General features: G+C 35.5%; 3 protein-coding genes across 3 annotated transcripts; 2 read left to right on the top strand and 1 right to left on the bottom strand.

Moving 5' to 3' along the window:
• Positions 1–3,618: 3,618 nt before the first annotated feature.
• Positions 3,619–7,294, top strand: LOC120007821. Its single transcript, XM_038858283.1, has 2 exons — positions 3,619–4,047; positions 6,868–7,294. Exons 1-2 carry the CDS (start codon positions 3,751–3,753, stop codon positions 6,985–6,987), a joined length of 417 nt encoding a protein of 138 aa, XP_038714211.1. The 5' UTR covers positions 3,619–3,750; the 3' UTR covers positions 6,988–7,294.
• Positions 7,295–17,825: 10,531 nt separating this feature from the next.
• Positions 17,826–21,612, top strand: LOC119980217 (multiple organellar RNA editing factor 7, mitochondrial). The gene is made up of 4 exons (XM_038822834.1): positions 17,826–18,199; positions 18,359–18,456; positions 19,677–19,742; positions 20,721–21,612. Exons 1-4 carry the CDS (start codon positions 17,826–17,828, stop codon positions 20,867–20,869), a joined length of 687 nt encoding a protein of 228 aa, XP_038678762.1. The 3' UTR covers positions 20,870–21,612.
• Positions 21,613–22,183: 571 nt separating this feature from the next.
• On the bottom strand, positions 22,184–24,195 carry LOC120005938 (putative receptor-like protein kinase At1g72540). Its single transcript, XM_038855822.1, has 5 exons — positions 23,714–24,195; positions 23,481–23,616; positions 23,225–23,361; positions 23,003–23,126; positions 22,184–22,899 (listed from the first exon to the last, which is right to left on the bottom strand). Exons 1-5 carry the CDS (start codon positions 24,116–24,118, stop codon positions 22,316–22,318), a joined length of 1,386 nt encoding a protein of 461 aa, XP_038711750.1. The 5' UTR covers positions 24,119–24,195; the 3' UTR covers positions 22,184–22,315.
• Positions 24,196–26,913: the final 2,718 nt, after the last annotated feature.

The following is a 26,913-nucleotide window of genomic DNA, read 5'->3' as shown; positions in this document are numbered from 1 at the left end:
GGAGTCCAAAGGAACAGAATAAATAGGGGTGGTTTTACTTTTACAGGGTCGAAACGTAAAATGAAGGTTCGGGCCCAGACCCATCACCCACCGAACCTGGGCTTCTGATTGGTTCTGTGGGGTCCATAAACAAATGGTTCTTTTGTGCTGGATCCATGATCTTTGTGCCACGTCCGCTGCCAGCCAATGTAGGTTTAGTTGAGAAAAAAGACTGCATGATATGTGGGACCATGTTTAGATGATTATCAATGATTATTATTGATTACTATTTAATTGCATCCATTCATTTAATTTCTTAAGATGGTGTAAGGGGCATCCTAAGGACACTAATGATTTGACTACAGCATATTGCACATCACACTATACCATGTCCTCATGAAATTAAGACCTTGCGATCTCTATGGACAAGGAAAGATAATGTAGGGTGGCTTTCGCACACGTTAGGTTGAGCAAAAACCTATCTTTATAAATTGTGATAATAGAAACACCTATGAGATTTCAACTCACGACCTCTCGCTTGCACTAAAAATTACTGGAACCAACGACCCTTGTTTTAATCAAGCAACTCCTCCACAATTAATCAAAAAAGAAAGGTTTAGCATGAGTGGGGGCCATCCTTTTAAATTCTACCAAATGTGATTTGCAAGTTAAGTTAAGGGTGTAATCAACCAAATTTAGTTGGTATGGATGTTTGTATAGGATGGTGGGGCATAAGTAGTTGTCATGCCGTGATAGGTGCCTTGATATATATAGCAAATCCTAATTTTTCCTACTGTTTGAATAAAAGCAGCAAAAAAATAAAGAGAGGGACAGCATACGAGAATGAAGATTACTTCATATTTTAGATGCAAATAAGTTAATGGGTTGACATGTCTTGGTCATGTTAGTTACAATCACAAATCACAAATGTGTTGTTATGTGCATGGCAGCTCAAATTGAGAAATCAACAAACACGTTGTGTTATGAACAAATATACCATATCAGTTGGTTAAGACAATAAGTATCAACCGACTGACTTACATGGGCAAAGTCCACTACTACATGTCAATAAGGTCCTTTCATAGGTTTAAATGATTTGGGTCAATGTTCAATTATTGGGTTCATGAGTAACAAACCCGTATCGATAATCCGATGTATCAACGGAAATCGAAACCTCAAAACAAACAATATGATTGACATGTATGGGATGAGATTTCTGATACGCTGTACTTGTAACACAAGACCTTACTTCGAAACCAATCTTGTACATATTTGTAGTTTTGCATGCACCAAATAATACTTTATGTGGGTCTCAATTCACTCCATTGGGTAGCTAGCAATACACGTACAAGACTTGATCAATACGATTAATTTATCACAAATGTAATGAATTCATGTGAAAATCATGACATCCAACAACCTTCGATCACAAAAGTAATGAACATATGCATATGTAGGCAAAAAAAAAAAAAAACTATGTAAAACAAAATAATTTAGGGTTAGGCGTTGTCAGTTGGGGGCCCAGAGCAAAGTAGAGTTGAAGGAAGGTAAGGAGGGGGCCCATGGAGGTTGAAAGGGTGGGTTAGTGGGTAGCGTCCGCCTGGTGGTCCATTAATTTCTTTCCCAGTTGATTGAGCCGACTTTTGTCGTTTGTTGGCTCCCCCCCCCTTCCTTTTTTTAAATTGGGATGAGGATTCGAACATTAATCACAAATATCTCGAGTGTTGGCTTTTTCACTTGTTTTATAAGTTTAAATATGTCAAAAATTCCAAGTTTAAAGAGTTTTTGGATCATAACTGAAACCAAAACAACATAGAAAGATACCGTTGGAGTCATTAATGACTTAGAATGCCCTCAAAAATTTTATCAAGATTTTCCTATTGTTAGCGCACTTGTAATGGTTTAGGGGGAAATGTCCCCAATAAAATTAATCTTGAATCCCACCTCTATTACACAAAAAGTCAAGTCAAATACGTATTAAAATATAACCACATCAGCAAAACATAAATTTCTATACACTTTCTCTTCCCACACACTTTCTCTTTCCACCCAACCCAACAATATTCCATTTCTCCATATTATCCACAACAAAACTACACCAAAACACCAAACACCAATACATCCACATCAGCAAAACACTTATCCCAATACAGCCACATAAGCAAAACACGTTTTACAATACAACCATATCAGCAAAAGACAACATATTTGTTGGCCCAATAATTGTCTACCATTGCAAGTGCCCTTAGTGAGTTTACTCGATCCCAAGTACACTTATATAACTACCAATAAGAGGTGGTTCGATTGACAATCGACTGGATTAGGTATATGTGTGCTTAAAATTCGAATTCAATAAAAAACATATTTCTAAATGATATTTTTTTATTTTTTTTAAAGAAAAGGTACACTTAGGGTTTGTTTGGTATCACTTTTGTTTATTGTTTTAGTTTTCAAAAAATAGAAAATAAAAACAAAAAATATTGTTTGTTTGTATTTTCTGTTTTGGTTTTTATGAAAACCAAAAACAGGTTTTCAAAATTTTTGAAAACAAGAAAAAAAGGTTTTTAAAAGTTTTGGAAACAAAACTAGTTACACTTATTATTATAGATTGCACTTTCTTTAAGATTTCAGATTGCAAATTGCATATAGATATGAAGACAATGATCAAATATACTTTGGGTTATTGTTTTATTTCTTATCTTTTTTTCTTCCCGCTGATACTTTCAATGGTGAAACACGGCAAAGGCTGCAGTTATAAAAAATATTGGGGTGTGGATATATTCCATTATTATGAAAATAAAAGCATAAACACACATTTTTTTTTTCAGTTTTTGATTCCAGTTTTAAGTGTTCAACCAAACAACTTTCAATTTTATGTTTTATGTTTTTGTTTTTCATTTTTGTTTTCAAAATTTTTTGAAATGATACCAAACACAACCTTATATAACTCATTTTGGCTTAGTTTGGTAAGACATTTTGAAAATAGCATATATGATAGTAGAAATGGTGGTAGTAGAAATGTTGGAGAATTTTAGTAGTAGAAATGCTGCTCGAATGCTGTGTAGTGTTTGGTTGAACTTTTGCTGGTAACATTTTTGCTGAGTAACATATATTAAATGATAAATATTTTATAATATCAATAAATTTATTTATTTATTAATTAATTTATAATAACACATGAAGTGAGGGTATAAATGGAATAAAAAAAATTAATGGGGACAATATTGACTTTTGACAATGAAATACTACTAAAATGCTTCATACAAGTAGCATGTCAAAAGTAGTATAAAATACTGAGTTAAAAATTTGGACAACGTAGACCTGATCAATGTCAGGCTCGGGCCTAGTTTTAAGCAGGGCCTGCATGACTAGGCCCGGTCTATTGGGGCTGCATTCTATACCAGGCCCGGCTCTAACAAAGATCTGAAAAAGAAAAGAAACGAAACTAGACCTAAACATTGGAAATGAATATTAAAACTAAAAAATATTGGGCCGAGCCAGGCCAATACTTTTAAGATGAAGAAGTTAAGATCGGACCACTTCCTTAGATGGGCCCATGGGCTTGGGCTCAAAATCTCGTTTGCTGGAGGATATTTAAGTAAAACCATCCACTAAAAAGCAAACGACAGGACGTCCAAATTAAGGCGGGCTCAGGCGGTTTCTTTCAGTCTATCTCCTCCCAGTCTTTCTTGCAAACCCAAAACAAAGATAAAGCAAAACAAAACCCTCACCTTCCTCTCAGTGTGCGCGTCTCTCGCTACAAATTCAAAAATGGCAGTGTCTTCCGGCATTATCTCCACCTTCATCTCCGCCGAGACGGCGCCGCTACTCAAGTCTTCATCTTCACCAGCCCTTCGCCTCTCTCCAGTTCGTCCTAACTTGCGTATGGTTCGGACCTTAACCTACGCTACCGCTTCCAAGGTGGTCACCGGAGAGCGCCAGCCTCGAGGCATCATGAAGCCCCGCCCTGTCTCACCTGAAATGCAAAGCCTTGTTGGGGCTCCTGAAATTTCTCGCACTCAGGCTCTTAAGCGGATTTGGGCTCATATTAAGGAAAACAATCTCCAGGTTCCTGCCTAAATTCTTCTTGAAATTGCGTTTCCAATTTTTTTTAGTGTCTTTTTAAGTTTTCTGGGAAAGATTTTTTTTCCCCTTGTTTGGATAAGGTTTTTCTGATTTCTGTGAATGTGAATTATTGGGTTGTACCAGGAGTGGATTTTGGTTGTTTTGGGTTTTGATAGGGCTTGTATGTTTATAATGTTGGATGATTTTTTTAGCCGTGGGAACTTGTTTGGTACTCTCGGTTTTTATTATATATCATCTGTTGGAATATGTAAGAATGAGGAGTAGTGGTGTTGAATTGAGGTTCAATTGGATGACATGTTTCGGTAGCTTGTTTAGTGGTGATGTTTGCTCTCTACTTGTGGATTTTAGGATTTTTTATAAGGATTATAGTGGTGTTTCCATGGAAGAGATGTATGCGGTTTTCTAAAAAGTTGAAGTGGAGCTGTTTCTTTTGGAATTTAAGGTGGTTTTTCAGTGCAGTCAATTTACTTATTTGAGGGTGCTATATTTGGATATTTTGAATTAGGAGAAATGTTTGATTTGATATCTTCTTCTTCGTGGGTCTGAACTAAATTGTGTTAGAAGTGGTAAATGCATTGCTGGAAAATTTTTCCCTTTTTTTCTCCCACAATGTAGATTGAGTTTGTTCTATGCTATTACATTTTCTATTTGCCCTCTGTAATCATTGGCTGAATCTTTTTCTCTGTTTCCAAACTTTGAATGGTTTTTCTGATAGATTCTTCCTCTTGGAAACAGTCTCTCAATATTATGTGGGGATAAGGTTTGCGTAGATTTTGCCTATCCCTATCCCCGACCCTGCCCGGTGTGGGAGCTTTGTGTAGGGGAATTGTTTACCCTTATATGTTGTATACTTGTTTGTCTCTCTGTTTGTAAGTGTTGGAGATATTATTTCCATAGAGACACAGTATGTGTTTTTTCTCCATCTCTTTCCCTATTTTTCCTCTTGGATTCTCTTGTTGGAACTTGGATGTTAGACCATGCACATAAGGGATCCTTCATGTTGTAGTGCTTGAGATGTCGAGTTCCGTAGTGCTTTATCTTTCAACACTTATCCTTCTTTGTGATTCATGAATGCCATTTTTATTTCCTAAGATATGTGATAAATTTTTCGCCATTTCATTCTTTTGTTACTGTATATGGATAAGGAGCTTCTTTTAAATTTTGTGTGCTAGATTGGTTCATGTGTTAATATTTCACTATTTGTGTTTGTTTGTGGCTTTCTTCTATTTTTTTTGTATGAAAGTTTGTTTTCTGCCATATTTGAAGTGATGTCATTGGTTTTACGGATACAGGCATCTTGGTTATTTATATTTGGTTATGGTAATGAATGTAATGTTATGTTTCTTATTAATAGCTTTTTGCCTAAGATACATGTCTACGGTGCACTTTCTTGTTACGTCTAATTCTATTGTCTTTGCATAAATTTATGTGCTCTCTAGCTTTACCTTATGCACTTGCAAGTCATAGATGTCTTCTTAATGCATATTTTGAAGACACTGTTTCTCTTCAGCTGATGTTACACAGTGAATGTTGTGATACAAATAATATAAACATGATATGCAACTTTATTATTGAGTCGGAAGATATGTAATGCTATTAGCCTATTACTTTTGGTTCTTAAATAAAATTTTAGCTATTCAAAAGAAATGCAACAGGTGAACATGTGGTAACCGTGGTAGAAATGCAAATATAATTGTGATAATGGCATAATGCACACATGCTAAAAATTAACAAATACTAAAACCTTTATATGTTCATTAAAAAAAGAGTTTGTTTTGTGCACTTTTGGAACAATGTTATTACTCAAGTCATTTAGGAAGGAAATATGCTCATTTGTTTCCTGTCTGGTAGCACTGTGTTGTACTTTCTTTGAAGCAACAAGAAGGTGCAAAACAAATTAAAAGGAGGCTCTTGTATCTTTATAATTTGAGAATTATTTGAGTTATCGTAAGTAAGCCTTTTGGGGGTGGGCAGATAAAATATGAATGAGAATGGGGCATTTCATCAGAGAGTATGGAGTTTTTTTTTTATCACCTTACTCACAATCCAGTAGCAACATATATGTAAACACAAACATATATAGGTATAGGCATATTTATATTTATTTATATCTTTAAAGTGGATGATGGTTGGCATAAAACCTTGTAAAAAAGAAAATCGTCGAATATCAAGCTGTGTGGTAGCCATTAAAGAGTGTAATAGGATATGTGTTTCATGTTCGTCCATGGATTCACTGACGATGCTAAAATATCCTTTCCTGATATTCTGACGGCCTTAAAACCGGAGAGAAAAGTACCCACCAAAGATTCTTTTCCAAGCAGATTTTGTGCAACTTTTAATTTGTTGTCCAAGCACCAGGTCTGTGTTTTGGTTGGTAAATCTTCTTCAGCTTGAAAATGTCAACGGGGGATGCATTCTGGGTCCATATGCCTACTTAAATCGACCTAGGGCTGAATAGTCTCCCAGATCCAAAATGAAAGGATATATGTATTCTTTGTTAAATTGGAATATGAATAGAGTTGCGGGGATGCAACCTAGAGGTCACATGTTCAATTCTTGAAGAACACTCTCTCTACATAAATATGTGGGTGTAAAGTGTGTGTACATCATGCTTGTCTTAGATCCCGCCCATTACTGTAGCCTTGTGCAAGGGTATTTTTTTTTACCTTAGTATCAATATCTGATGCCTTTTTAGTTTTTTCTTGGAAGTATTTTTTGCATTAGAGACATAATAAATGCTTTCCCTGTGTTATTATAGCTATACATTTGAAACTGATTGGAACTTTTCATTGGCATTTCTAGGATCCTGAAAACAAGAAGATTATAATTTGTGATGAGAAGCTGAAGAAGATTTTCGGCGGGAAAGATAGGGTTGGGTTTCTTGAGATTGCGGGGTTGATTAGTCCTCATTTCCTTAAATGAATGTAAGTCGAGCGGATATGGAAATTTTGGGTTGCCTAGTGCCTACTGTGGGGTGTGTCATTGTCCCGGATGTTTTCACCACTTTGGCCCCTGCATCCGGGTTTTTTTTGTAATGTTCTTACTCAGGCCCCTCAGTTGTTGCATACAGGAGTAAGATAACTAAGATGTATGTATCTTGTAATCTTGTTTGTGTAATGTGTAGGCTTCTTAGGATGATATATTAGTGGCTGCCAGCTTAGTTTGTTGGAAGTCTATCCTTTTAGATTGTTGACAATTGCTTCTTATTTTTGCCGTCGTCTTTCTCTAACTTTTCTTGCTTATTATGCTATTTTTAATGTTTGTTTTTTCTACATAAGACCCATAAGGGGCAAATTATACCCATAGCCCACCTCACTCTTCAAGAAAAATCACTAACCCTAAATTTCCCAGGTTAGATTTGAACCCAGGACTTTGGTTGGAGGTCCTAGAAGGGTAGCCTAGGTTACTCTTCGTTCCATTTTTATGGGTGGACCGACTGATACAGATCTGTAGTTTGCTGTGTCCAGAGTAGCTTTTTGCCGTGTCCAGTGTAGTTGAATTGTGTCTGTTATACACTTACTACACGATTCTTAACCTTGTTGGACAGACCATATAACGAAAATGTACATTAAAAACAAGCCCATTAGCCTATTGAAGCATGTCACAAAAGAAAGTCTAAAAAAAAAAAAAAAAGAGTCCGTTGAGGGATGCAATCCATGGACTAAAATTGTTAATTTATTTATAAATTTATTACACTTATAATCCTAGATCGCTTGGAAAATATCAAGCAATGTGCTTTATAAAAAAAATGTCCGAGCTTCTCTTAATTAACAATCAACAAAGGTTTTTTTTATGGACTCATAAAGTGAGGTTGTCTAGAGAAATAAAATCGTACGACCGATGTATCCACCATACTTATATATATAAAAGAAAATGGGCCCTCGATGGTTATAACTTGATGTCCCATTGTCCCCAATGCCCAAGCCTAACCTATATGAAATAATGAAAATCTCCTCCATTCTAACTCATTCATCCTTTCTAGTCCAATGGCCAACGCTCCCCGCATTAATCTCTACTAGCCCAGCCTAAAGGAACATGCACACATTAGACAATATATATATTATCTATCATTGAAGAATTGTGCATAACTCTTGAATATCAACTAGAGACATATATTGTAGATGTACGAATAGATGACAGATTTAATAAGTTGAAGGAGCTTGGTGGTCTTTCTAGATTACTAGTGAAAACAAAGAAGCATCTCTTTTTTTTTTGCTTTGTGTATTGGCTTTTGATTTTCAGAAATGAATGTTGTCAAGACAGATTTACGCAATTGAATGAGTGACTAATTTTTAAATGGTAGTTTTGTATGTTTCATAGAAAAATAGTTGGTGGTAAACTATTATTAATCATATTGTAATATGACGTTTTCAGAATATGAAAACTTGTAGAGAACAATTGTGATAAATAAAAATGTAATATTAAGCCCAAGCTTATCTTATAAAGTGAGACTATCCAGAGAAACAAAATCGTGCGGGTTCGATGTATCCATCAGTGGCGGAACCACTCAGAAGTGATGTGATTGGAGGCTTAGGCCCCAGTGAATTTTTTTATATAGTTATGCTTATATATATAAAAGAAAATGCGCCCCAATGGTTATTACTTTGAGGCCCCCAATGCCCAAGCCCAACCCATATGAAATAATGAAAATCTTCTCCATTCTAACTCATTCATCCTTTTTAACCCATTGATCGAGCTTCCAGCCTTGATCTCTATTACCCCAGCCTAAAGAAACAAATACACGATAGATAACATATGCTATCTATCATTAAGGAATTGTCCATGACTCTTGAGTAGAGACATATATTGCAGATCTACGAACAAATGACAAATTTAATTAGTTAAAGGAGCTTGGTGATCTTTCTAGATTGCTAGTGAAAACAAAGAAGCATATCTTTTTTACTTATCATATCAGCTTATGTTTTTTAGGAATGAATATTGTCAAGACGGATTTGCGCAATAAGATGAGTGGTCAATTTTTAAATGATTGTCTTGTATCTTTCATAGAAAAAGAGTTGGTTGTAACTATTATTAATCATATTGTCATAGGGTGTTTTCACAATATGAAAATTCATAAAAAACAACGGTGATAAATAAAAATATAATATTTTATTGCTTGAAACTATTATTAGTGATTATCTTCGTACCATATAAATAATCCTAAAAAAATCTTCCTGGGCACTATCCTTGGACCCCCGATAACTTAGTTATACCCCCAGTGAATTTGGATTATGATTTGTTGATTTGAGTGGACCCAATTCATCTAGTCCATAAGATGAAATGTTTTTTTTTTTGAAATACCACAAAGAATTACGCTTATGATAGGAATCGAACCTTGAGCACACATATGCCTAACACAGTCGATTGCCAACCAAGCCAACTCTTGTTGGTCATAAGATGGAATGTTAGACATAATATCACATCGGTTGAAAAATATCAAGCGATATGATTCATAAGAAAAATTCAAGCTTCTCATAACTAACAATCCATAAAGACCTTTTTGAGCTCAAGTACTGCATAGTAAGACGGACAAGAGAAACAAAGTTTTGCAGATCTGAAATATTCACAATAAATCGATAAATTTAAATCCATAAAGACCCTTTTTGAGCTCAAGTATTGCATAGTAAGACGGACAAGAGAATCAAAGTTTTGCATATCTGAAGTATTCACAATAAATTGATAAATTTAAAGTCAATAATATTTGTTTATTTAAGTGAACTAAGATTTCTGATAATATTTCTTTTATTTTAGACCAGTTTTGTGAGAGCTGGACCCTGGGGATTCTGTCTTGATCTTGTGAAAATGAAATAAAATGAATATATGATGTGATTAATTAGTCTCTTTAAGTGGCACACCATCACATGGATTGGTAGCATCTGCCTGGTCAAGAACAGACCACTTGAACAAGAGAAGGAAAAAAAGAAGAAGAGACAAAGTAGTATGGCTGTCAAGTTCAAGTGGGGGCTGGAATTCTTTTTTTGAATTGGGTTCGGCTGCCAAAAATAGCATGAAATCATGAAATCGTGTACATTTTAAAAAAAAACTAAAAAATACCAATGAGAGGTGACTCGGTTGATAATCAACTGTGTTAGACATATGTATGTTCAAAGTTCGATTCCAATATGAAGTATATTTCTCAACAGTACTTAAAAAAAATAAAGTGAAAGATAAACTTAAGCACATATCATCATGAAATTGTGTACAACTATGCATGGAGTTATTTGATTATTACTCTTAATTTACTTTCTGCCTGTTTGGTAAGGCGGAACCGCAACATAATTTGCTTCTCTTCATTCAGACTTCCATAATTTGAGAATTCAAACAGTGATCATGGCAATGGAAACAACATAACATAGTAATGAATTTACCAAAAAAATGAACAGATTGAGACTCAATCTCAACTGAGTTTTAATCAGTTTAAATCAATTTCTTCATGTTCAAAAAATGAAGAAATCACAAATTGAGTAGAATGGGGGCAATGGGCAAAACAGCGATGACTACGGGAGGGAGAGACTAGACTCCGATCTACACAATGTGTTCATTTGGTTAGAGTAGAAAGATTGATTTTTAATGTTAGTGAAAAAATTGTGGAAAAAAAAAAGCTGAACTTAAAACTGTGTAAAATGTTGTGGGGTGTTTGGTGAACTAAAAACTGACGCTAGATTATAAATATAATCTTAAACTTAATATAATAAATATAAGTATAAATTATAAATATTTTTATAATTTTGATGTAAAATTAATTTAAAAATACTAAGTACAATAATTAGAAAATTATTAAGTAAAAAATGTTAAGTACAATAATTAAAAATATTAAGTAAAAAAATGTTAAGTAAAAAATGGTTAAGTAGAATACATTAATAATTTTTTTTTAAAGTAACAGTAATAAAGAAATGTTGTAGAATTAATAAATTATTTTTTAAAAATAAAAAAGTGAGCAGATCCGCTTCTCTTGTTCAGCGAATCTGCTGACGGATCCATCACGATTGGTTTGTGGCTTCGCTAGCGGAACTGCTTATAGTTTCGCCCCTCCAAACACTGTCATTGGCATGTACCAGTTGCCAACCCTTACAATTCCTGCAGTTTGACGCGATCTCATCGCATTCATCTCCATTCTCTTCCTCGTTCACTTCGATTCAGTCTGCATTTTGAGACCTTTTTCCTCTTCACAACCGGTGACATAACAAGACTTAGAGTGTCTTTGGATTGAGTGATTCGAGGGAAGGGAAGATAAAATATTTTTCCTCCATCATATTTAGATAGATAAAAAAAACAAAAAATGATAGTGATACCAAAGAGGGCCTTAATTTACTAATTTATTATTCACACTTTCTTTATTTTCACATGGGCAATTATGATTGCTGCTCGAGCGCGTGCATAGCAATTCTGCACCGTGCGATTGAGGAAGACAACTTATTGTGATGGGAGTTAGTGTGGACATTCAATCATTATGATTTATAGTAGATTAAGTCGATCGGACGGTCCAGATGGAGCAGTGGGAGTGGGGCACGCCACTTATGTTGGGCAGTTGAAGTGCAGTTCACTGTAATAAGGGGCCGACGAATGTTATCGGATCCCTTTGTGCTCTGTGACATGTGAACTAATAATAATGCCTGAGAAGTTAAGCAAACTTCAATTTTATTATTATGCACCACGTTATCTTGCGAATTTAAACACACTTAAATTCTCATAATTTAAACTTATGTCAATGCTCAACTCAGCTGGCTAATCATTTGTGTATTTTTATTTACGGTGTGGGGGTTCGAATCTCATGGACATGCAACATATTTTGTGTATATTTGTGAGTATGTGTTGTATATGTGTGAGTTCTATATGCCATAAAAAAAGTTATATTGGTGACGTGTGAATAAATATGGACCATTAGATATTTATAACTGGTTGAAATTTAAAGAATTTCAGGAATTCTAGCTCTCAAACCCAGCGTTTTTGAGCTGGAAGGGGTCCAATTCTTAGCTATAATTTTTTCCTAAAAATTATGTTAAATAACGATTTTTTTTAAACAACATATTATAGTTTAGGATTTAAGAATTAATGTTTCGACTTTTTCACATCAAAACCTAAAATATAAACTTTTGTGTTACTGATGTAGGACGAGTTTAGTAGTGTTACAATAATTAGGAGACTTAGTTTAATTATTTCTTTATCTTGTTAGAAGTCTATTTCTAATTTTATTATTAATACTTTTTGGTAATTTCATATCTATTAGAGTTTTATAGTTTTAATATTTGTAGGGTTGTAAGCCATCATGCTAGGAGATCTTTAAAAATATTGAATCTTTGAAATAAAATAAGTCTACGTTATTTTGAGGATTCCCTCAATTTCCTTGTTGGATTCCAAGTTTCCTTCGTGGATTCCAAATTATGTTGGCTTACTCATGAACTAGTCAATCGATCCGTTCTCCCGCACCGCGTCAATTAATTGAAAGGGAACAAAATTCTAGCTCACTCTAAACCCTACTCGTACTTCACCATTGTTTGGCCCTAGAATCTCAATATGAGGACTAGAAATTTTGTCACCTTCTTTTAATTAATGGATTAGAATTTAATTATAAGATATGGGGGGCCATGTGACATTTATTGGTGTAACTAGTGGACGGTGCATTGGCCAAGTACACATAGCATATGCATGTAGTGGGATTCTATTGGATCCAACAAATCAAGACTCTCTCCAAATACCCAAATTATGCCTCACCTCTCTTAGTTGGTGACCCTATATAAACCCCCCTAACCCTCCAATCTTTGTGTCCAACACATCTATCTTCACATTGTCTTACACTTCATTCCCTAAAATGCAGATGGGTTTGAAAACCAAAAACTCACCGGAAACCCAGCAACTAATCACCACTTTACGGCAGCCGACAGGGCGGAGGAGGGTTCATGTCCGGCGGCCTAAGATGCAGATGGTCCGGCTAGGCGGACAGAAGGCGAGGAAGGGTCCAATGTTGGTAAGGGTGTTGAGGAGGTTGAGACTAAGGTGGTTGAAATTGAGGTATATTTGCATGATAAAGAAGATTAAGGAATATTATCAAAGTATAATCAAGGACATGGTGGCTGCTGGAGCAAGTGTTGAGACATTCCATCAGAGATTGTTTATGGAGTCCACTTTTGCTGTTCCTGTTATGGGTGTCTCCTTTAATAGCTTCTCTTCCATGGCCGCTTCTAATCGGGCTCGCTCCATTTTTATGTAATTTAATTCAAAGTTGTCTCAATTTCTTCTTCTTCTTGTTAAATATTATATATATATAAGTATGTAATTCCCAAGTTAGATATATGTTATGTGGATATAATTTTGTTGCCATATAGTGGATTTTTGGAGCTAAGCCTCTATTTTCTATTATGCTTTTCTTCTTTCTCGTAGTTTCTTAGCAACCAAACAGAATTGTAGGTATTATTCAACAAGACAAAATCCAAGAAAGGGTATACATGAAGTGCAATTCAACTGCAATGGCAATATTTTAGTTACTGTAAACTGTAAAATCGCAGTGGATCTGCTTGATTCATGAGTTGAGATTGGCTGGAGTTGATGTGCCGGCTATAGGAATAATCTTTGGACATGCTTTGAGATCTTCATTGCAAGACAACCTAAGTTATTGCTTGCCGTCTGCCTACCCTGGCCTTAATTGGTTGGCAAATAAGGTTTAATTAGTAGAGTTGACTGACAAGATCGATCTGATTATATACATTTACATGATCTGGAGCTGTTTGTAGAATCAGATCTCATCAGATGTCCTCTCAATTTTAAATTTATATTTGGATTTTCATAATAATAATAAGTATATTTGATCTCCTAATTCTCTCTCTATATCTTTCTCTACAGCGACTAATTTTATAATTTAGGGTCTTTATTTTAAAGAAAATTAATTTCTTGGAAGATTTATAATTTTCCTGAGAAAAAATAGTTAATTCTTCAATCCTCTTTTAAAGAGTCTCAAATGCATTCACATCCTGGTGCACTAGGGGTGGCAAAACTCTGTCCGATCCGGATGATTGATTTTGTCCGACTCGAATTAAATCAGGTTTGGACATAAGTTACATGTTTGAAATTCAGGTTCAAACACATAAATTTTGTCTGATTTACTTGTTTGGACCCTAACTCGGATTAGGTTATTATTCGATTTAATTGTTTGGATTTAAATCAATTCGGATGTGATCAATTAAGAATGTGAGAAATTCAATTCGAGTTAGGGTTTGAACATGTAAATATTTCGTAAACACGTGCTGTTGTCCGACTTGAAACCGACCCGAGATCGAATTTTTGCCACCCCTATGATGCACTCACGTACCATGGAGCATTTATTATAGTCAGCCATCCAATACATATTATATGAAAATTTCAAAATGAATCATAAAAAAAATATTCGATATAATATTTTCTCACATTTTGACATGATCATAATTAACACGGTCCCAAGTTAGGATAAAAGAACAGGGTTACGATAGTTCAGCTGTCAATGTAAAATTTTATCAAATTCTATGAACATGACTCAAAATGAAAAATTCGTTGGAACGCTCCTTGCACGTGACGTGTTGCATCGAAATCTAAAATTTTGGGATAAGGTTTAGAGGATGATAATGATTGACATGCTCATCATTACATTTCAATCCTTGCTTGCTTTTAATAGTATACTCCAATCTTTTAGCCAATTAGCAATAAAGTAACATCTTCCTTTTTTTTTTCAACTAATTAATGATGTTTTTAGCCTAACCTAAAATTTATCTTTATTCAATAAATATTGAAAGAATAAAAAAAGAAACTTTAATAGCTTAGATTCCTAACACAAAAGTGAAGTGAAAACGAAATGACAATTGAAAACAAATATAATGTACCCCCATCATGTTTGATTTTTGAAGTGCAATGTGATGGGAAATTCCTGTGGATCAGCACGCCAAAAGTTCAAAACTGTTGCGAGGAAAAAAGCAAAAAGATACTTTTCGTCCCTCAATTATGGGGTGAGTTTCATTTTTATCCCTAAGCTTTTTTTTCTCCCATTTGCGTCCCTCAACTATTGAAAAATATCATTTTCGTCCTTTCAAGTGAGATGGAAGTTGGGAAAAATCTGATCTGACGAACAATATGATGCCACGTAGGATTTTTCAATGGCCGGATTTATTCGAGGGACAAACATGGTACTTTCCCATAGTTGGGGGACGAAAAAGGGAAAAAAAAAAGGTTAAGGGACGAAAATGAAACTTGACCAATAGTTGAAGGATGAAAAGTACTCTTTTGCCCGAGGAAAAGTGATTTTACGGTGATAAAAAGTATTTGATAGGTCATTAAAAATGCTATAACAAGATGTGAGTAAAATTACATATTTTTCATTTGACATAAATTCATTTTTGATAAATTTATGTTTGAAAATACGGTCAATCACTTTGCATTGAGAGTGAAAGTAGTTTCTAACAACTTCAACTTCAAACTCACCGTGGTGCGATGATATTGTCATACACCGCTTGACGAAATATTTTTTTTTCTCCGAAAATGGAGCGTTTGGCACATTCAAACACACACATAATTCAGATAAAAAGATGCATTTGAGATAAACATATAATTCTGATAAAAGTATGCGTTTGAGGTATCCATATAATTCTGATAAAATTCAAATGATTTGGAAGAAAATCAGTCTTGGAATTACTGAGATTTTTTATATAGTAAAGAGTTATGATACTCGCGAGTTTTAAATATTTAAATCACGTAAATGTACGAATTTTATTTTTTTTATCCAATTATAAGCATAATTTATGATTGGAGAATCCCAATAGAATTAATTACTTTTAGTTCTTAATTATTATATTAGATTAATTTAAAAATAACACTTATCTTAAATTATGATTATAATTGGATAAAAAAATACCTATAAAATTATCTAGCTATAAACTTAACCCATAAAAAAACTACAAAAATATACAGCATCAATCCAAGAAAAACACCTTATCTCGAAATTGTTAATACTTTTATATATTCATGGGCTAAATTTTTTTATAATCATTAAAAAAAACTAGCACATAAAATAAAAAATACTTATAAAATTAACCCATAAAAAAATCAAGTATACAAAAATATCTTCCATCAATCAAAAGAAAAAAAAACTTCTTAAACAAATACAAAAAAAATCAGAAATAAAAACATGAAATTAAGTTTTTAATATTTTAGAATTACCCCAAATGACCGAAAATAAATCTCTATAAGTTTGTTGATACTTTTATATATTAAATAATTATAGTATTTCTACAAATCTTAAATACTTACCAACAATATGTGACTCGATTGACAATTAACTGAGTTAGACATATGTGCGCTCAAGGTTCGATTCCAATGAAAATCATATTTCTCAACCAGATTTCAAAAAAAAAGTCTTACATGCTTAAGTTACGTTTAATTATATTTGAATTAAATCGATCTTTTTAAGATAAAAGTTGTATTTATTATCCAATTATCAGACCAATTTGTGCCATAAAAAAAAATACCAACTGCAACATCATAAAAAACAGTGATTTAGGGTCTAATAGCTTCGTCGAAACAACACTACCCACATGAATAACGCCCTACTTTCAATAGACATTATACAAATATCATATGATTAAATTCAAGACTTTGAAGACTTTGTACTGTCACTCTCTCCAACAATATATACATACCCTACAATCGCTTCACTTTCATCACCACACTCAATAACCTCATGGTCCACATCTCCACCACCCAAATGGAATTCTGATGCAAGCAACGGATGGGACTTTCAACAAACACTTTGAGTGCAAGTCTTTTAGCGACACTTTGAGTTGCTGTTCGGACAGTCACTGTTGAAAGTTGACAAAGTGTCCTTCCAGGAGATTTCGCTTGAAGAAGGCATGGGCACTTCACTTCTAAGAGCCCTTCCTGGAGCGCCCGACCGCCCTAATACCACCTACTATTATGAACATTACTTGGTCCTAATTCGGCCGTATTGGCGTCAAGCCCGTAAGATGTGCCTAATGGAGATCTTCTGCGCGAAGTCGTATCTAATACATCAACGTAAGCCTGAAACTGAGAAAAAATGGAGGTGAGTTTTTATGACTCCACATCAACACAATTATTACTTGACAAGATCAAGTTTTAATTGGGAAGGCAGAAGATGTCAAAGGTCATGGTACTACCATTTGGTGCTGGAAGAAGAATGTGCCCTGGATATAGTCTTGGACTTAAAGTCATTCAATCATGGCTGTTATGGTAACGGTAAAAGACTGAATATCGTACCGTTATCAAACTTTTGATTATAAAAAATGACACTGCAATGGTATACTGCTACCAATTCTTCGATATGATATTTTATAGCTAACTTTGGTATTGGGAACAATAATCAAAATTCAACTTTAGTATGATATTTTTACCGCTAGCTTTGGTATGATAACGGTTTTTCATGTTCAGTAAAGATAACTGTTATCATAATAACCCTATAAATCAAGTTTGACTAATCTATTACATGGGTTTAAGAAAGTGGGGATTGCCTAACAATATGAAGAAAGAGGAGTTGGATATGGAGGAACTATTTGGACTTTCAACACCCCAAAAAATTCCCACTTGTTGCTGTTGCTGAGCCTCGGTTGCCCACTTAAATTTACTCTATTTGAATCAATTAGGTCTTGGTTTTTTATTTTTTGTGTTATTGGACCTAATTGGGCTTTTAACAAGTTGAGGCTTAGTATGGTCTCTTGTTGGGCCAAGGAGTCCAGAACACCCTGAAATTAATGGGCCTCCAAGTCCAAATGACCCATGCTTTCCTCTTGAACTTGAACAATACCTCTTCGAAATTCATCGATGACAGGGAACAACAGAGCCTAATGTTACTCGGCGTCCTCCTAAAACCGTTGAATCAAACGGCAACTCTTTATCGACGTTACTTGCCGTCACTTTCTCTGTCTGGCGTTTCCTCTTCAGCTTCTTCAAGATGGTTCTCCGAAGGCTCGGCGACCACCGACTTTCCGGTTACTCGGTTGTCCGAGTTGCCTAGAGTGCCGAAATTGGTCGAGGGATGTGACTATGAGCATTGGCTGGTGGTCATGGAGGCTCCCCGGGGATACCCATTTCGAGATGAGATCGTTAGTGGGTATATCAAGACCTTAGCTATGGCTTTGGGCAGGTAAAAACACAGCTTTTGAACTTAGAGCTTGTATTTCACTGGCATACTGTTTGGGGGTTTGGGTTTTAGTGAGGAGCTATTTTTGATATTTAATTATCTCAATGTGTGTATATATACTGCATTCGTATTCAGATTGGTTCTCCTTTGTGGTCTATGCAGTGAAGAGGAAGCTAAGAAATCAATATACTCTGTTTCCACCAAGTATTACTATGCATTTGGTTGCAAGGTCCGGGAAAATTTGACTGACAAAATCAAGTGTAATTTCCTCTTGTCGTCTTTTTGATTATTTTTTTCTTTTTGTTTTTTTTTTTCAATTTCACTCTGTGGCTTAGATTCTGTGTGTCTCTTGCTGGCTTTGAATTCATTGAAACAAAGCGGTGGACTTGTTCCCCTACACGCCCTTGAATAAAAGATTGTGTAAGTTTCTTGAGATGGCAGCAAAAGATGATGGCGATAGAAGTTTCGCCAGGAGAGACAAACTCTTGGAGATGGAGGTGAAAGTTAGAAGGAGCGGGAGGGATGTATATAGGATTGAGCCAGGTGACAAGGCTCCTGAACCTGAGGAGAAATTTTCCGTAACTTTCCATTTCCTAACATGAACGACTTTTTGCATATGGAACATGCATTCTCCCTTTCCAAACTGGAGTTTGCTGCTGCATACCATAGACTTAGAGTGCCGTGGTGCTTATGCCGTTTGGTTTCCACTGCACTGGTATGTCCAGCAAAGCATCTGCGGATAAACTTGCACGGGAGATCAAACAGTTTGGAAATCCGCCAGTGTTTCCTGGCAAAACGGAGGAGGAAGTGGAGGCAACAGCAAAAACTGAGGATGCAACTGGAGGTACTCCGACATTTCCTGATAAATTTATGGGGAAAAAATCTAAGGCAGCATCTAAATTAGGTGGTCAGGTCTTCCCCTGGGAAATAATGTGCAGATTTTGACTTTCCGATAGTGAAATATCGAAGTTTCAGATATGAGTGTTCGCAGTTTTTCCACTGTTGCCCATGGAGACTGAAGGCCTTTGGATTGGGATGCTACTGGAGGAGGTCCTTTGTGACTACTGATATGATTCCATATTTTGATTCATTTAGTGGATGACAAATGAGGAAATTGAAGTCCATGGGTAAATTGAAGACACACTAGATACACGATATATTCTCCCTTAGATGGCCGGCCGTGTACTGATCATGATAGGGAGGTGTCTCAGGCACAGGATTACACCCTTATCAATATGGGGTGCTAGCTCCTTTTTCCACCTTGGTTAGGACTTTTGGAGGGAAGGAGAGTGTGTTTGGCTGTTGTAAGACTTGGGCCTGAAACAACACATGGACAAACAAATGCATGAGTGTTATCTGATGTGAATATGGAGCTTTTGAAATCAATGAAACTGATGTTTTTCTCCAAGAAAGCAGCACTTGATCTTGCATTCCAGAACTTCACTCTGGATTTAATTCAATTCTTTTGGTTGTTATGCAGACCTGCCTAATGTGAAATGGGTTCTACCAGATTCTTATTTATGTTATGGTGAAGATAGCTATGGAGGTACTATTTCCTAATTCGTACAAGTCATTTTTTCAATATTGATTGAGCATAACTTCTTAACTTTGCAATCTCTCCACAAAGCATCGTGTTTTTGGCATGAGCTAAAATTTTCTCTTGTTTACTGAACCTATACATTTCAGTATGTGATTTCTTGTTATTATGATTGGAATCATAGACTCATTCAAGTATATATGTAACTCCTTTACAGATGATCACAAAAACTTTTGGATTTGTCATTGCCCTACATGAGTGTTCAAGATTTATACTTTTTTTAACTTACATTTTCCTTAGGGGAGGGAGACATCAGCTGGTAAAATGGACGTTTTAGGGTCGTTCTTGGTTGGGAAATTAATTTATTTCGCTTACATTATTCTAATTAGTGAAATTGCCTTGCATCTCGTGTTTGTATCTTCCCAGGCTTCTTTGGTGACATCACAGGTCTTAATCATATATGAATATGTGAGGTTTTTTTAATGTATGCTGTCCAACGGACGAATAAATATTTGTTAAATACTCCAATGCACAAATTTACTAAGTGGAGGTGGAATAGGAGCAGGAAAAACCTCCAATGCACAAGTCTTTCAGAGTGGAGGCAGAGTTGGAGGACAAATTCGCACAGCCTTATTGCAGATATGCTAATGCCTCATAGTTATAGATGTGCTTCCTGCTTTTAGAATAAGTCTAATATTGTTCTTTAAGGTTTTTGGTATGCTTTGCACTTGCTTTGGTTTTTCAAGGTGTCAAATTTTTATTTGGGTGGTATAAGAAGCATCAAAAGGAAATTTATGCAATATTGTTGAAATGCAGTGATATAATGTTGTTTCTAAAGCAGAGATTCTATATGTTTTTGCCTCAGAAAATATAAAAATGCAACAGTGCAATAATGCATCTCATATGATCTTATGTGGATTGGTTCTTAGTGCTAGATTTGGTGCTAAACTAGTCTTATTTATTATATCTGCTCATATTTCCTCATAGGAGAACCATTCATTGATGGCGAGGTGGTTGCATATGACGACAAATACCATGTGGATTGGGTTCGTGATGAGAAGGATGACAAATTTAAAAGCACAACACATTCAAGGAAAGCTCGGAGGAGACGAAAGAAAAATAAAGTTCTGTCATAGGATGTGCAGTTATCACTGAATTTTAGAAAGCTTACATCCAGATCTCAGTGAGTTATCTGGTCATCATGATTCTGCGTAGCCACTCGATTCAGATTTTGATGAGGCAGTCATTCTATTGGATTTTTAAATAACATCAACATAATATTTTTCATTCACATCACTTTCTGGAGCAGCTGGCTCCATGACATCTCTTGGAGCTTGTAGCTCCCTTTCATTTGGGGCATATTAGTATATTACCCTCTCTTCTTTTGGGGTGTTGAACCCGTCTAACATCACACTAGTGTCTTCTACATAGTGTTTTATTTAGCCTCCAAATGTACATATTCTAGACTTCATCTACATTAGCTCATCCTAGTATATTCCAGAACAATCTAGATATGTGCATCAAATATGCAGCACTAATCTCCAACACATTCAAATGGGTCATCTGGACAGGATGGTATAAGGTTTGTCAAACTTTATGTTAAACTTATACCTTGCTGGTCTGTTTGGTGGGCTGATGTTCAGAGCTCATGCAATTAATTGTTGGATAGCAAACTGGGATTCTGGCATTCTGGCACAAGTGAAAGAAACATATGAATCCAAGGTCCCGCTTGATGCACCGTCTAGGAATGGTAGCTGAATGTAATATATCTTTGAGAATGTATAAACCCAGGAAACTAAATCCTGTGATTATATTTACCTTTGACTTGTAATTTGAATGTTTGATAGTAAATCAATTCATGTCTAGTCTCCACTTTGATTTAGTTTAATGTAAAGATCCTTCATTAGCATTTTCGAGGTTCTGAAATCATAATGCAGCTATTTACTTTGTCATGGAGCTAACAAAATGCCTTTGACATGGTCTGGTGTTGCTTCAATTATATCTTCCAGGGATGACATTCCGTGCTTGTGCGCGTCATTCTTAGAATTTTGTTGTCTGAGGAGATGGTTATTATTGCACTTACCTTGTGTTAGCAGTCTTGTTTTAAGATCATCTTATTTGAATCAAGATTCATATGAAGACTTTTTAAGGTATGCTAGTACTTGTAGTGGGTAGGAGAGAAATACTGCGATGGAGATGCTTTTTGTTGAAAAATGGGGTGTAGACTACTGACTTATAAGTTTATGGTGTGAAGAAGGCAGAGTCTAGTTCTATGGATTTTGTTGAACAGACATTGAATCTGCAGTAAAATCATCGATACTTTGAATACGCCTGTTTTATAGATCATGGAATATTGACTGGCAGACTTTTCATTGTAGAAAAACCAACATAATCTCCTGAGAAATGTTGGTAGAGTAGCACCAGTTGAGAACGTCAAGAATTTGGCCAGCTAGAAAATACTGTTTGCAGGATAAAATCTATAGAAATTTATGGAATTTTTACAAAATTTAAAGCAAATTCAAAACAAAAAAGTTTAATTAAGATATCCCAATCAATAATAAAAGAAAATAAGGTTTACTTAGTCACATTGGATCAAGAGAGTACAGATTTGTTCCAAGAGATTCATATAAGTGTGTATCAGAGTAGACGGCCCGGGACTTCAATGACTGAGCTCGACGTCTATGTCTGTGACCCCTCCGGTGACGACGATGAACCCTCTCTTTCTTCTCCTTCTCTTCTTCATCTTCTCTGTTTCCACAGTTTGCTCTGTTGTGTACATTTTCAACTTTGTGGACATTATTCTCATCTTTGGCTTCACTAGGAACAATGTACACAAAGGGTCCAACTGGGATGTCCTTTAAGTCCAGGAGAGGCTCCAAGGTCTTGACCACAGTAGTCATGGTGGGTCTACACTTGGGGTGGTGGCTCAAGCATTGGTATGCCAATGCTGCAGCCTTCCTAGCCGCCTCTGTCGAGTACTGCCCTTCAAGCCTTGGGTCCATTAATATGTTGTCAAGCTTATGAGGGTCCTTCAATAGAGGCCTTCCCCATGCTACCAGGTTCTGTTCTCTACCAGGACGGCTCTTGTCCATTGACCTCCTACCGGTTAGTAGCTCTAGAAGCACTACCCCAAAGCTGTAAACATCGCTGATCGTTGTCAAATGACCTGGAAATTTAAAAAAAAAAATTAGTACTGATTATAAAATTAGTACTTCTTCATCGCTGTTGATTACTTAATTAAGCTAGAGATTAATAATCGTCTTATGTACCGGTTGTTATGTATTCAGGAGCAGCATAGCCGTGCGTGCCCATAACCCTGGTTGTAACGTGGGTTTCATCGCCTTGTGGACCGTCTGTTGCCAGTCCAAAATCTGATAGCTTAGCATTATAATCCTGCAAATGAAACATTGCCTAAATGTCTTTAGTGATTGAAATTATGGGAACGACTGACATAATCATCGATGAGAACAACAACAAACTAATCGTCTTACCAAGTCTAACAAGACGTTGGAAGCCTTGAAATCGCGATAGATGACCGGCTTCTCTTCTTCGTGGAGGAAAGCAAGCCCTTTTGCAGCTCCAACTGCTATCTTTAATCTTGTTAGCCAGGGCAATGTTGCAGAATACCCTGAAACAGATTTCAAAAATGTTACTTCTCCACGCAACACACTTTTTTTTAATTTTTTACGAATCTGAACGACGTAGGGCTAAAGAAAAATATCATTAGTGCTGAAAAACATGAGGTACCCTTGAATAACTTGGTTTCCAGGTTGCCCTGCTCCATGTATTCATAAACCAGAAGCCGGTGTTCATCCTCGCAGCAATAACCGATCAAGTTCACGAGATGGGGGTGTTTCAATTGACCAAGAAAGATCACTTCAGCCTGAAAAAAAAAAAAAAAACAATCAAAACCATTAATCTGAATTCTGAAGACTAATAATTAATCATGAATTCTTTAAATCAAATGATAAATCACTTACCAGCCACTCCATGTCTCCCTGAGAGCCATCCAGGTCCAATACCTTAACAGCAACAGATTGTGGCTTCAACAGTCCAGGCTTAATCTTCTCATCAATGAAACCCTTATACACAGTGCCAAAACCACCTTCACCAAGATAATTACTCTTGGAGAACTTGTGGGTGATCAATTGGAGCTCCTTGTGAGTAAAGATGAGCAAGTTTGAGCCAACGAGAGAGGCTGATAGATTACTGAGAGTTACAGAGATTGGTGATCCGGGATAGCTTATATCGGAGAGCGATAAGCGTTGAGAAGAAAGTGGTTTGGAGACCTGAACGATTTTTGGGTCTGGCAATGGCTTCTCATGATGATGAGGCTTCAAACAGCTTGGAAGAATTGTTTTGTAGATGAACTTCTTCAGAGCCATTTCTGGGTTCAAGTCTCTCTAGCACAAGCTGGTTCTAAATCTGGGCATATATATATATATATATACACACATATATACTCCTCAAGTCCTCATCTTTTTGTTGGAAAGTAATATAAAGCTGGTAAATCCATTAGGTCCTATTTTTTTTTTTTTAAAGGCCACAGACCATACACACTAAGCCATGTCCGAGGGGCTCATTTTTTTTAAATCCATTAGGTCCTCATTTTTTTTTTTTTTGAAAAAGGTCCACAGGCCACACACACACTAAGGGGCATGAAGGCAACCACAGTGGATGAAAAACTACCCAAATCCCAAACCCCATGGTGAGAATATAACCCTGGACCTCAAGATCCTAGGCAGATAACCATATCAACTAGGCTATCTCCCATTCTCTATTAGGTCCTCATTAAAAGTATAGTGGACCGCGATAAAAAAATATACAAGACCATCCATAAAACAAAAAGGTTGGTCCAAAGCTTTATAGATATTGATAAGCCAAAAAATCTGTCTGATATAGAAACAGAGAATTTAGTTAATAATGCAAATTGAATTAAATTGGTGAATGAACGTGAGAAAACTTATGATGTTTAGATTTCTAATGCAGAGGTGATGAATGGGCCTAACTCAACCCTGAACCCTGAAAACCAATTTACAGGGAGAAGATTGCCCACCATATATAAAACACTTCACTTGCTCCTGCCTACCCGATGTGGAATATAAGAACGACCAACGCACTACATCAAGAGGCTTGAGAGGAGTCGAAAGAAAGCGAACGATCTCTATGTGTGGCAGAATGGCTTGACGGAAATACGATGAATATCCTCAAGACGAATTTACTGTGCAAGGGCAGAATTCAATATATATATAGTTATATAATTATATATATATATATATGTATATATACACACACAAAGTATATAACTGTTTTGAAAGTCTCGCTAAAAAAATTAAATAAAAAATTGAAAAGGAAGAATGGAGTGACGAGGGTGTACAAGACTTGCATATATAGAAGTCAATTATAGAATAAATAACATTTTTTTCTTATTTTCCTTCTTGTCCAAATGTTACCACACAAGTGTAAATTACCTTGAACTTTAAACGGTAATTGGCAGAAATACGTAAGCAGTGTTCATATCCTTCAAATAAATATAAAATGCTTTCATTTGTATATATTATATCGGAACCAGTTATCTCTCTGGGCTTAGAGAATATGTCGCCCAAGGTCAAAGTCAAGAGTTCAACCAATTGAGATATTTCTTTATGGAATATTGATTCCGTGGATTTGTCTCATTTCCGGAGTCTTACTCGCATGGGTTTCGACCCAGTCTTATATGTCGTCAACGTAGTGTGGATTGCTTTGATGACCTGAGGTTCTGTGAACGAAAAATATCACAAGATTAACGGTGTATTAATATTATAATAACTTCACTTAGTAACCTAATTTTCTGGTTTGCTAAGTTTGAAAGAGAGAATTAAATTGTTGTGGCATAACAGGTAGGTTACTTATCAATTGGGTTTGTATGATTAATTGTATTGAGATTTAAGTTAAATATTTCTACTTCCAACCCTTGTCAAATCATGATCATGATCATGTAAACTTCCAATTAAATTGATTAATCCAAATTAACAAGGACGTGATGACAATTTTAAACTTTTCATTATTGGTAATTTTGGTGTTATTGAAATGTGGGGTCCTTCATGCCTTCACAAGTCCAGCGTGTTTTGTTTTTTTTTTTTTTATACAGAAATTCACAGCGACTACCTTCGATATGTGCATTAAATAAACCTATGGGTCGGCAGGGGCGAATGCACGCTAGTAGTAAGAGTAATCACGATGGTGATTTTTTATTGGGACATGGATAATATATGGAGATTTGTGTTTTATTGATGTGGTTAAGAATGAAAATAAGATGGGTACAATGATATAAATTTAATGGTTTGATTTTTATGTAATAGAGATGAGACCCATCAAAAAAAATGTATGAAATATGTTTGTGGATCATATGGGATGCACCAAATAAGTCATTTGCAAGGCCAACCAACTTCGATGGCTACACGGTTGCCCAAGCAAAATGCACCAAACAAAATGACTCCATTGTACATCTTCTTTCTTTTTTTTCCATGAGCCATTATTTTAGACAATAAAATGCCTCCATGGGACAACAAAAATGCATTGTTGTGAATGCTCTAAGAGGGCAATTGCCTCCCTTATTTTAAATGCTCCCTTTATTTTTTGAAAATACCCTATATAATATCCATTCTTTAAATTTTTCCCTCCTTTTAAAATATATTTTTTCAAATTCGTCCCCATTAGCTAGGGATGGCAACGGGTCGGGTACCCTTCCAATTAGGAAATATCAAAACCGTTTCCATTTAAGATACTCTATACCAAAACCGTTCCAAAACCATTTAAATTTCCAAACCCGAAATCGTTCCATAACCGTTTACCATCGGGTACCCATTTACCATTTAACTTTTAATATTTTTATTTTTTTCTTTGATGATTATATTAATATAAATTAATATTGAGAATGATTTATATTAATTATGATTTTATAATTCAAATTAGTCTAATTTATAGTTTTATTAATATGCTTCTATAAATATATACGTTTTAATATGCTTTATCATGTTATAATTTAGTATCCTAATAGTACACCTTTATGCATGATTTATAATATTATTACTATAATGGATCTTTTTATTAAACGGTTCGGGTATTCTAAACTCGGCATCAAAAACCAAACCCGACCCTAAACCATGACGAATTTGAAAACGAAAACGAAAACGAAAAC

This window comes from Tripterygium wilfordii, chromosome 2, assembly GCF_013401445.1.
Source record: "Tripterygium wilfordii isolate XIE 37 chromosome 2, ASM1340144v1, whole genome shotgun sequence".
NCBI lineage: Eukaryota > Viridiplantae > Streptophyta > Magnoliopsida > Celastrales > Celastraceae > Tripterygium > Tripterygium wilfordii.
This window is presented reverse-complemented; position numbering and strand designations above follow the sequence as displayed.

Bases quoted from the DNA above. Each gene is read 5' to 3' on its own strand.
- LOC120005938 (XM_038855822.1), bottom strand. From the start codon at position 24,118: ATGGCTCTGAAGAAGTTCATCTACAAAACAATTCTTCCAAGCTGTTTG. The intron at 23,362-23,480 runs GTACCTCATGTT...AATCTGTTTCAG, and splicing joins GGAAACCAAGTTATTCAAGG to GGTATTCTGCAACATTGCCC. The intron at 23,127-23,224 runs GTAAGACGATTA...TTTCATTTGCAG, and splicing joins CCAACGTCTTGTTAGACTTG to GATTATAATGCTAAGCTATC.
- LOC120007821 (XM_038858283.1), top strand. From the start codon at position 3,751: ATGGCAGTGTCTTCCGGCATTATCTCCACCTTCATCTCCGCCGAGACG. The intron at 4,048-6,867 runs GTTCCTGCCTAA...TGGCATTTCTAG, and splicing joins TTAAGGAAAACAATCTCCAG to GATCCTGAAAACAAGAAGAT.
- LOC119980217 (XM_038822834.1), top strand. From the start codon at position 17,826: ATGACCCATGCTTTCCTCTTGAACTTGAACAATACCTCTTCGAAATTC. The intron at 18,457-19,676 runs GTAATTTCCTCT...GTTGTTATGCAG, and splicing joins TTTGACTGACAAAATCAAGT to ACCTGCCTAATGTGAAATGG. The intron at 19,743-20,720 runs GTACTATTTCCT...ATTTCCTCATAG, and splicing joins TGGTGAAGATAGCTATGGAG to GAGAACCATTCATTGATGGC.